The 11,464-nt window shown below is 40.0% G+C and overlaps 1 protein-coding gene across 1 annotated transcript; it reads right to left on the bottom strand.

The window, feature by feature from the left end:
- Window positions 1–681: 681 nt before the first annotated feature.
- Window positions 682–5,996, bottom strand: LOC138608318 (chromosomal protein D1). Its single transcript, XM_069680877.1, has 2 exons — window positions 5,874–5,996; window positions 682–4,696 (listed from the first exon to the last, which is right to left on the bottom strand). Exon 2 carries the CDS (start codon window positions 4,653–4,655, stop codon window positions 3,198–3,200), a length of 1,458 nt encoding a protein of 485 aa, XP_069536978.1. The 5' UTR covers window positions 4,656–4,696; window positions 5,874–5,996; the 3' UTR covers window positions 682–3,197.
- Window positions 5,997–11,464: the final 5,468 nt, after the last annotated feature.

Here is an 11,464-nt window from a genome sequence, read left to right as displayed (position 1 = left end):
CTGTCCCCCGCTTGTCGAATTTGACGTCATTACGTCGTTGTATTCCATTCTTTCCAACGGTTCCAACCGTTTAGTTTGGACTCTTTTACGTTTCTCAAACTCAGAAATTTAATTAGCCCTTTTTAATTACTTATTGCTAATTTTTTTATGTGGAATCAATATGTGTATACAAAGTTATTTGTGCTTTAGCTTTAATCATCTTTGCTCTTTATTTAATCATTCCTGTTGTAATGTTCTCGATTTGTATTTGGGTTGGTATTATTCTATTTAAGGTCCCTGACAGTAGAAGTACTACTGTTTAATAGCTGTTTTTTTATTAGCTGTTATTGTTATTCTAGTTCCATGTTCTGCACCTAAACACTACTTAGCAATAAACTTGATTCTGATGCACATGGACAATGACTTGTACTCGATTTTAAAGTTCTGGGTGATCCATCTGTCAAAACACACACAGTCTTTGCCTAAGTTTGACTCATGTGCATAGCTGATCTGTAAAGTAATCAAACAGGACAGGTGAGGGTGGAGTTGCTCCCCACAAACACTGTAAAAAAAAAAAACCCAGCTGATTTCTGTCTATGTAATTACCTACATCGTAAAGTCTTGTAAACGGTCTGTAGGTAAACAGAAAAAGAAAACAGAGGAACATTGAGTCATAGCTGAGTCAAACATCTCACCACACTGTAAGAAATAAAACGGCAAGATCAACAGTTTAATTCAAGAGCATAATCTCACAAATTGACGTCTTGTTTAAAACACACAAAATCCAAATATTTGCACGTAAAACAATTTGACCTCATAAATCCAGATCAAATTTCATTGTGATTTGTAAAACCACTAATCTCCATTTTCTTCCCCATCTCACATTCGTTATGTATGATAACTGGACACACAGAAGCACAATTTGGCATTTGGAAACCCAACAATAAAGGTGTTAATGTCAGTAATAATGATGTACAAGTCATGACACATATTTTTTTACACAAGGTGCTGAAAGAAAAAAGATGAATGTCAAAATGTGAAATCAACCAGTCACTTATATTTTACCTAACGACAGTCTAAAGTAATTAAAAGCTCAACAAAAGGCTTCACAGCTACATGTAAACACTTAGAGAACAGAGGCAAATAACTGCTGCTCAATAACAGCTGATACTAAAAAAGTAAATGGTACAAGGAGAGCAGAGGAGGAAATCTTCAGGGCGACTGTGAGCGTCGGGAAGGCATTTGATACAGAGCTTTCAGTCCTGTCGAGGAATGCATGTAAAAAAAAAAATCTGTGCCGGACGACTCGTTGATCAGAGTAAGTCTAACTGATGGTACATTCAAAGCTTTGGATATTAAGGCAAAACAAACATGAAGACATGATCACCTGGGAAATAGCATTGAACAAAGACAACAGAATTGGACATATTTTATCTCACACATCATCACACAGAAAGCCGAAGCAGAAACGAGACATCCGGGTTTTTGGAAGCGTAAAAACTTAAATCACATCTACGATTTTAATAACACAAAATGAAGCAGCAGTTATGTCGCGTTAGAACTGTGAAAGGCTGGGTATCAATCAAAAATCCAGCATCAATTCACTTCATTTGATTTGATTTTACATCGATACATTTTTAAAGTGCCCTATTAAAGTATGAACTCCGTCTATAACACTGTGCTAAAGTTCGCCACACCACAGGCTGTATGTGTTGTAGTTTCTGTGCTGGTTGGCCAGTCACCTTCATCGAATAACGCTTGAGATGAATGGCTTCTGGTAAAATTATTAAATAAAGGATTTTTTTCATAAAGGTATCCTTTTAAAGGAGTACTTAAATTACTAATTGGTATGGGTTATTTGAGTGCATAACTAATGTGATGTGAGGACAAAGCACATTAGTTAAACAATAAGCTGTCCGGTCCAGATAATTCCTTGTAGGTTCTTTACTGTGAGCAACCAGTTACACAGTACAATTTAATACATTGTACAATGAAAATATTCATTTAAATAAAACATATTCTTTGAAGTTATACCACTGTGTCCTTCAGTCAGTTTTTAAGTTCTTTTATGCCAAATAAAAGGTTCATGTAAAAGTCTTACCTCCTTAGCCCCTTTACCACTGGTCAAAAAACCTGCTAACAACAGCTAACGCCCGGCTTTTATGCTTCATGGGAAAGGCTCCAATCGGCATTCAGACCCAGGTCAAATTACTCTGCAGTAGACCTGGGTAATTATCACCTTGGCTCAGGTCGGCATTGTTGGGAACACAAAACCAGTGTCGGCACGATAACCTCCGCCCCCTAACGATGCTATGCACTGTTGGTAACTTCTGCGACTCCTTGTCATCTCAGCTACAAATTCCACCTGTCTCCATCCAAGCAGCGCTCCAACATCGTTCCACATGAGTTTGATACACAGACTGAATGGGTAATTGATACAATAAAGACCTAACCACCGCAACACCGTCACTGTTTACTGACCCTGTCTCCGGCGCGTTTATGACATCAGACGGTGACACGGCAGAAAGGAGTATACTCCACTGGCAATGGGAAAAGAGACAATCAGCATTTATGAGCAGCTCTTCCCTGGTCTGAAAAACCTGCGTCAAAAACGCGCAAATTTTGGTGGGAAAGAGGTATTTGTTAAACGTTCTATGACTTTTGAAGACTTTGAGGCACTAACATAAATGTATGTAGTCAAAGTAAACTCCAGGAACACAGCCGATCTTTAGAAAAATGGACTACAGAAATGCTAAATGAGAAACTGCATTGAGTCACAAAGACCCGTGAGATACAGACTAGCCCGGATGTGACGTCAGGACTTCAGCTCTTTATAGTTTCACTGCGCTTTTGTCATCTATCCAATTTTCTTTTCATCCAAGTCATTCCCCAGCCAACTTTTCACTGTCACAGTTAGACTGACAAACACTACATCTGCAAGCTAAATGAAAACTGGAACAGTCTATGATAACAAACTCTACATGCCGGTTCTAGTAAAAGATAATTATTACTGCTTACTCAGATGACAGAATTAAGGTACTTAAAAAAAAAAAAAGGTCAAGCACAGTAAAACATGAACAAGTTAGTCAGGAAAACAGCTGCTGAATATCTAGCCTACCCGACCGACGAACTGTTAAAAATGTTTTTTCATTGATTGTATTCAATGTTTTAGACGGCAACAACTGCACCAACTGTTTTGGTTAGACCAGGATGGTTCATCAAGCCTGGTTACTAACTTCAAAGCTAGCATCCTGATCAATGAACGTTTCCTCTGCATCGTCCTCAAGCTCGATAGGCATCAACTCCATGTTTTGCTCCACCTCCTCTCCTTCTGCTTCCCTGACAGCAGATGAATCGCTCTTTGATTTTGAATGGTTTGGGAGTTCGCTTTCAAGCTGTGTTTCACTTCTGATCTTATTTTTGTTGACCGAACCTTTAGGGCGGCCTCTTTTCTTCGGGGCTTCACCTTCTTTTTTTGCTTTGCTCGGGGGGCGGCCTCTTTTCCTGGGCGCTCCATCACTGGGTGACCGTGGTGATGATGAAGAAGTGGAAAATTTCTTGCGTAAGTGAGCGCCTTTCTTCGACTCTGACTTGCGAGGCCGACCGCGGCTTCGTCGTGGAACTGCCGGAGCCCCCTCAGGAGGGTCGGCACGCGGGTATTTCCTCGGCCTTCCCAGCGGTTTCCACACTTTCGGCTTTTTCAGGTCCTCAGGTGACGGCAGAGGGTACTTCCTCGGCCGTCCCCTTTTTACTGGCTCTTTTCTTGGTCGACCACGCTTCCGTTTTGCTGAAGGAGGAAGGAGCTGGACTTTGGGAGGCCGGCCCACCTTACCGTGCACCTTCTTGTTTAAAGATCCTTTCGGTCGACCCCTTCCTCTCTTGGTCAGTTGATCGCTACTCTGCTGAACATGTATTTTTCTTGGCCGTCCCCTTCCTCTATGAACCTTCTTTAAAGTGCCATTTGAAGTATCCTGTATTGACCCAACACTGTAATCCACCTTCACCTTTCTGCGCTGCCCTCTCCCACTTAGGCTTCCATCAGCATCCACCCCCTTCTCGATGCCCAATAGTCTCTCAAGCCTGGGTTTCTTATTGAGAGAGCCTTTCGGTCGACCTCTTTTTTTAGGTACAGAACTACCTTCATTCTCTTCCCCACTGCTCAAACTTTCTATCTTGCGTTTCCCGGATCCTTTTGGACGACCCCTTCGTGTTTTTGGCACATCAGAGCCACCATTCGGTAAGTCCTGTACAGCATCACTCTCAGGGGTGACAGACTTTTTCGGCCTGCCTCTTTTCTTAGGGGAAGAGTCTATCACAGGACTGTCTTTATTAGAGGTCTTATTCTTTGACCCTTTTGGCCTTCCAGGACTCCTATGAGTTTTTACAGGGTTATCAGCGTGGCTGTCTTCTGATTCTTGCTGCTTTGTGTGTTTCGAATCAGAGAGTTTTGGACGCCCTCTTCCCCTCTTGGGCTGAGTGGACCCACCGTTGGAAATGCCTGAAACCAGGTCCATTAGGTTAACGTCTGTTACACAAACCTTCAGCTTCTTTGACCCTTGTGGCCTCCCCCTCCCTCTTTTAGCTGGACTGTTGTTGGACATTTCTACTCTGGACTCTCCCTCATTGTTCCCAGCCTCTCCCTGTTCAATCTCAGCCGTCTGTATTTCTTCTTCCATACTGTCGCCGTCAGTTTGGACTGCTTTTGTTAGGTTTGCACCTGCAAATTAAACATTGAATAGCACAGTTAATATTTTACAATGAGAAATGATTGATTTAACTAGAGCTGCAAAACTAAGAGGATAAATTGAGCATTCTCAAACTTGAACCTGTAACTATTATGATTATAAATTAGTGTTTTATTATAGGATATTATGAGGGGCCTCTGTTAAAGTTTATTAAATGTATTTTTCTTAAAGAAAATAATTTGTAGATTAAATGTAAATTTAAAAAAAAGTTGGTTGCAGCCCTGGCTTAAGAAGGACAGGCTGATTGTGTAATAACCAACCTTATTAAATAAAAGTATAAAAAAAATAAACATTTACAGAAATAATTAAATACAAAAGAAGGTATAATTTCACAATGTTCAAACTGAGTGAAATGTGTCTATTTTTTATTTATCAGAAATATGTAATATATTACGTTCATTATAAACACCCTTAGGGAACTGGGGTACCTGATCAAAAGTTAAACACATAATTTAATATTTTATAATAGTGATATAACTTACATAGCTGTGAAATAAACATGTTAAAATATTGAAATATTAAGCTTTACACAATATATATTAAATATATTTAATAATGATTATGTAAAATGATTTATTAACCCACGCAAACAGCTTAAAAAGAGTTATCCATTTCAGAAAGACTGCTATGACTCAAAGACATATTTTTAATATTACCTATCAGCTAACAAATACAATTCTACTCTATATATTAAGACAGGATACACGCACATATTTTTTAATATTATTTGAAATGCAAATAAAACATTTTCGCACATTTTTAATAAAATGTGAAGGATGAGTTTTACATAGCTACGTCTACTTTCTGGACTGCAATCATGCAACGGCGGGAAGCGGTACCGCTGTGTGTGGCGACTAGCAATAACATATGTACAATTACCATCAATGCCTACAAAAGCTAAATATTTTCTATTCCTACGTTGCGTATTTAAAGACAAAAAATATATTAATATAATAAAACCCCCATGCACTGTCAATTCAAACTGTAAGACAATAAATTCGGTCATATTTAGGGCCTTAGACAATCGCTATGACTATGGACAAGATTGTTTTCCAGGTAATAGCCTGCGCCAAAATCGATGGCGAAGGAAAGAGTAGCTAGCGGCGTAGTGCAGAAAAAATACCGAAATCAACAGAGTGCATAGCTCACCTTAAAGAAATCCTCGGTGCAAGTTTAGCCTAATTTTCCATTAATTATTAATCCCCCAGACAGCCCGTGAATTCAAAATACGCGTTTATTGTTGCTGTGATGGCGGTTTAAATTTGCGACCACTTCCGGGTGTCCGTAACGTTTAGAAGGTTCTGAAGGAAACCGCGGCATGTATTTTCAGTTCCTCCATCAGCATCCCCGCTGACTCCCAGGCTGGTACTGTGATTTCTCATATACTATACATTGTAACCCACACTCAGTATTTATACCCATGTTTGTTTTGTTATGGCACTACTGTTTGCAGACCCAAAATGCCTAACAAACAACCTTATTAAATTCCTTCCAGTACAATTTATGTTATTGTAAAGTTCTTATTTCTAGTAATTGTCTTAACGTTATAGTTATTGATGCTGGTCTATACAATAATATTTTTGTATGTCAAATTTTAACTGAACTGCTGTAACAGTTTATCTCAGATTTGACGTAGAATTATGCATCCTTCTCTTGAATCATAGTATGTTGAAGCCTCTTGGCTTTGTAAAAGACAGATGCATTTAAAGAATAAAGAGTTGTAAAACATATTTCAGCTTCCTCTAGACTTCTCTATGCTCAGTCTGACCAATGATTGTTTTAACAGTGTGTATTTTTAGTGTTTAAAACTGCCTACAGCAGTCAGATTAATCACTACGTTGACCTTGAATATGCACAGTAATACAGTCGATGTACTCAGTTGAAGTAATTAAAAAATGAGCTTTTAAGGTGTTTTTAATTTCAGTTAAAAGTATAGTGTTTTACTTTAGTATACGTGTACTGCACACTGCCTCCTTAGCCAAGCATTGCGCAGCTCTGTAGCTCAGCACTGCCCCCTTCAGACTAATGTGTTAAGTGTAAATATATCGCACAGTAATAGATATAATGAAGGTAAGAAACGCACTGTGATAAACATCAAACAATTTAAAGTCCACTCAAAGAAAATGTTACATTTTCAGGTTATTGTTACAGTAATAACTAACAAGAACATGAATACTCATATAAGTGAAGATAGTCTTAGGGGTGTGGAACAAACAAACTTACTGACAAAGTTCTTTCCATTACTTTTTCACTACTACAACAGTGTTTTCAATGTCTTAAGTTCTTCTGGGCTGAGCATGTGTATAGGTATGACACAACGACAACACAAACTATAACAAATATGAAAATATTTCACTTCATAGACATCCTTTATTTCCATGACTTTAAGAGAAGGTGATGCAAATTATATGCCAGAGATGTCTGTCTGAACAGCTGTAAAATACACTTGGTTTTATGTCACTTATTAGAGAAGAAATCAGACATTCTTCCTCTAAATATATAAGTTTAATACAGAAGTTAGAAAATCACCCTGGGTCAGCTTAGAACATTCAGCCTTTATTGTTCTGGTATGACCAGTACCTTAAGGTGGCCAATATCACCAAACATTTTAAATTACTTTATAAATATTAATGACAATAATGAGTCATTTCACTTCAGTAATCTCTACCTGTTACTGTTCAACTTTGTAAACATTATCCTGTAATAACCACTAGAGGCCACAGTGGCTACAGTTGAGAATAAGTTATGTAGCTGAATCTGTGAGTTTATTTTGTATGTTATTAGCAAAACCATTAACAAGTATTAAGTAAATATTAGTTGTTTTCTATTTCAAAGATGTTTAACATGATAATACTTAAACTACATGTACCTTCAACCATTGACTTATTAAAACTTGCTGCGCCAAAGCATTAAGTTGAAAACGTATCTGAAAAGGAAAATCAAAGCACAAACAAAACCTGATTTTATTCCACATTTTTACCTCATTTATGCTCTCCCTGTCTTTCCCATTCTTCTCCGCAGAGGGGAATCATATTGAAGGAAAGAAATGGGGGGTGGGGGGTCTAGAAAAACAAATGAAGAGAGACACAGATTATGTTGCACAGGGTGGTTGGATGAGGGGGTGGAGGGTGAGGTAAGGGCAGATTGATGAGGTCAGCATCAATAAGAAGAAGAATGCAAGAGAAGAAAAAGAAATATGCAAATTGTGTTTATAAGTGTTTGAAGAGGGAGAGAGTGAGAGAGAGTGAGACAGAGAGAGAGAGAGAGAGAGAAATGTCAGTTCAAAGAGGGAGAGAGAGGCTGAGAGAAAATGACAGACGTGGCCGGAGGAAAGGAAAGGAGCGTTTGAGAAAGACAACCCCTGAGAGACTGCTCGCTGAACCCGCTGCCCCGTCTCAACCCCCCCCTCCCCCTCCTCCCCCTCTCTCCCTGTGTGCTTTGCCATGGTTACCAGACAGGGCTCCCAATGCAGCCAGTTAATGTGTTTTTCAGCGGCAGGAGCGAGCTGGGTACTAATGCGTCTCAGTCTGTCTCCCGCACAATCAATGTCAACTGTCCTGGGATGCACAAACACACAGAGGGGCCGAGAGCCAGGGAACACTGAGCCGCCCTGGCCGAGCGTCGGGCCGGGAGTCTGAAAGAAAACGACCACGTCACTTTTATTTATTCACCTGCAAACTGCTCCAACTTCACTCAGACAAATGTGAGAGTGAAAAAGTTTTAAATGGAGTCTGATATGTTGATCATAAGAAAATGATCTGAAGTGTTTATATTCTAATAAAATCATAACTGACATATCTTCCACAACTGAATCTACAAAATAAAATAAAACACCAGATTACATTACAAAATAAAATTATTTTTTGTGTCTGTCTCACTTACTAGATTTACAATGTATTAATAAAAAACAACACAACACCTTTTTTTTTTTTTACATTTTATTGTCATATTTTTTAGTTAATCAAAAACAGAGCAAGGTGCAAACATAGAGCAACAACCAGTTGATTAATCAGCCAGTCAACAGACAGATGAATCGGCAATTATTCTTATAATCACTTTAAAGGGTTGTAAATATAAACTGCTTAAAACGATTTATCTTTGAATTGAGAATAGGTTCAGCAGATTGAATAAAATGAAGAAGATGCAGCCCTATGACAGTGCAAATTTCTTCCCACCAGTTTTTTAGTCTAACAATAAAAAATATTTTCAGTTGCTTCGAAGAGTTAAATAATTTCCACAAATAAAAAGATAAAGGTGAAGACACCAGTCAGTGTTTTTAAATAGATATAACTAACAAAGTCTTTCTTGTCACTGGAGCGATGTAACTTTCAGTGTCTTGGAACCGATTTGAAAATCCCATGTGAGTAATATGTCGGGGTCATGAACCTTGGCTGTCTTTTAATTGAACCGTGTGAAGTGTTCAGCGCACAAAGCCGGCCAGAAGGCTCTGCCCCCTCTGGAGACGCATGCCGTCTCTTCCTGGCTTTCCTTCACGTCTGGAAATGTTGGAGAATTCTCTCAAGATGAGTTCATGCAGTCGAAGAAAACAAGTTCTATTCGTCTATTTTCTGATGACCTCATAATTTAAAAAGTAAAAATAATAATGTACCTCTGTCTGATCCCAGGAAGTGCCGTGGGCTCGAGATGCGGCTGCATGCAACTTTGTTCCCAAGGACCTCACCTGTGACCTTTTTATCATCACAGGTTAAGGGTCTCAGGGACAATGAAGCACACGGAAGTCTGGTCAGCTCATCATTCGGCATCGTCCACAAGGTAAGTCAAACGTAACATCTTAAATATTACAGTAAATCTGTATGTGACGCATGTTCGGTATAATTGTTATGTAAGTGAGAATAAAGATATTTAAGCTTAGGGAGATTAATGGTCCACATTAAAGCTTTATGTTAATACAATTTTAAATATGGAAAGATACAAAGCATCTCATTTTTAACAACAATAGTCTCTAAAATGAGAGACAGTCCATACGTAACATTGGGTGGTTACCGTTGTTTTTAAGCGATGGCGATGGTGTCCGACATTAACTGTTTCGTCTTGATGCGTCTGCACCAAATGAACTCGATCCCATCCTGCAGAAACAGAGAGATTCAGTAAGAGTTACATTCTTCAACGTTTAAACAATAATTCTCGTAGCGTTGTTTATCTGATTGTGTCCTTTTCCGGGCCCTTTCGCTGTTGTTCCTCCTGACATAGCCAGCGCCTGTTTTTCAGTGCAGGTCTGTGCAGTAAAACACACAAAAAAATGCCCCCTGCTGGCAGACAGATAGACAAAGCATCTGAGGACAGACTCACATACGCAGAGGAAAATCCTTACAGTTAATGTATAAACCAGGATCTGCATATGGGATGAACATACGGCCTATGTTAAGCTCCAACAGAGCGGTCAAACGGTTCATAGACACACAACATTCGACTCTTTGCTTGTGCACATGCATGAAACATCCACAGACAGCTGTGCCTGCAGCCGCAGACTACACTGTCGTCTTATATTTCCTACAGGCCCTGTGATCTCACAGGATTATGCAATCGCTCCCCCATGACAAAGATGCTCAGCCTGGAGGGAGTAACACTGATTTACTCTCCCCCAGACTAAATAAAATGTCATACAAGCCTGACACTGCAGATGCCACATGGAGAACACAAGCCCGGGTCCAAACAACTGGTGCACAGCTGAGAAGCTCCGTTTGCATCACATGTGAGTCTGTGCAGACGACAGCTTTATCACTGGCCAACAATCCAGAAAAAGTCTCTAACTATCACAATCTGTCTGCGGCCAGGTGCACGCTCATGCAGGCAAACATGCGACTCCACAAAGGCACACAGAACATGAAGCCTTTTGCTGCCAGTGTGAGAAATTAGCCTGCCTCTCTGTGTTTCCTCTTTGTCTCTGTGCTTTGAGATATTTGCCTCTGTCCCAGTTTTATGAGCTCCACCGCTGCTCTCAAAAAACACCAGAGACAAAGACCGGAGGATAAAAACCAGAAGCTGGAGGGAGGATGATGTGAAACATTCTCGTGTAAAAAAAAATGAACCTATGTCAGAAAGAATGAACATGAAGGTGGACACAAATGAAGGAAAGATGGCGGCGGACGTGGTCAGTGGAATTGCTTGTCTCGATATGTTAGCCGGCCCGTTTAAGTCGTTCTCAACTCACCATTTGTCTCTGCCTGGTGTTCCTTACATGAACACACACACACACATTTCTACTCATGTCCGTTTGCACATGCATACAACAAGTGCATGCACGTAACACAGGTACGAATACATTTACTAGCAAACGCACTCTTCCGATGAGTTATTGATCCGTTTTCCCCTTGACAGGGAGAAAAAAAGCACAAATTAATCCAGTGGTAAGGAAAATAACGCTTCATAGAACCTATCCTGCCCCATCTTCACAGGCTTCCTCTTTCTCTGAGCGCTGTACGCGGCGGCGAAACAGAAAAGCTATTCCCCTCTCGCTACCCCTCCATGTCTCGCTCTCCTCTTTTTGTCTCTCCTCTTCTTCTATCCCTCTCTCAGGCGCTGTCCCTGGCTCTGTTTTGTGCCTGTTTCCCTCTGCCAAGTCACATCACTAATTCTCCAGGCGATTAGAGTCCGGGCAGACAGTGTGTATGAGGCAGGTACGCTACACACACACACACACACACACACACGCAGACAGTGAAAACACACACAGATTGCATTGATTCCATTATCTGGTGCTGTACCAACACCCCCACTTC

This window comes from Semicossyphus pulcher, unplaced genomic scaffold (genome assembly GCF_022749685.1).
Source record: "Semicossyphus pulcher isolate SPU_LCO1_2020_fin unplaced genomic scaffold, fSemPul1.0.p SCAF_5, whole genome shotgun sequence".
In the NCBI taxonomy this organism is placed as follows: Eukaryota; Metazoa; Chordata; class Actinopteri; order Labriformes; family Labridae; genus Semicossyphus; species Semicossyphus pulcher.
The sequence above is the reverse complement of the archived record's forward strand: the minus strand, read 5'-3'. Positions and strand labels throughout refer to the sequence as shown.

Excerpts from the sequence above, each read along its gene's own strand:
- LOC138608318 (XM_069680877.1), bottom strand. The coding sequence starts at position 4,655 with ATGGAAGAAGAAATACAGACGGCTGAGATTGAACAGGGAGAGGCTGGG.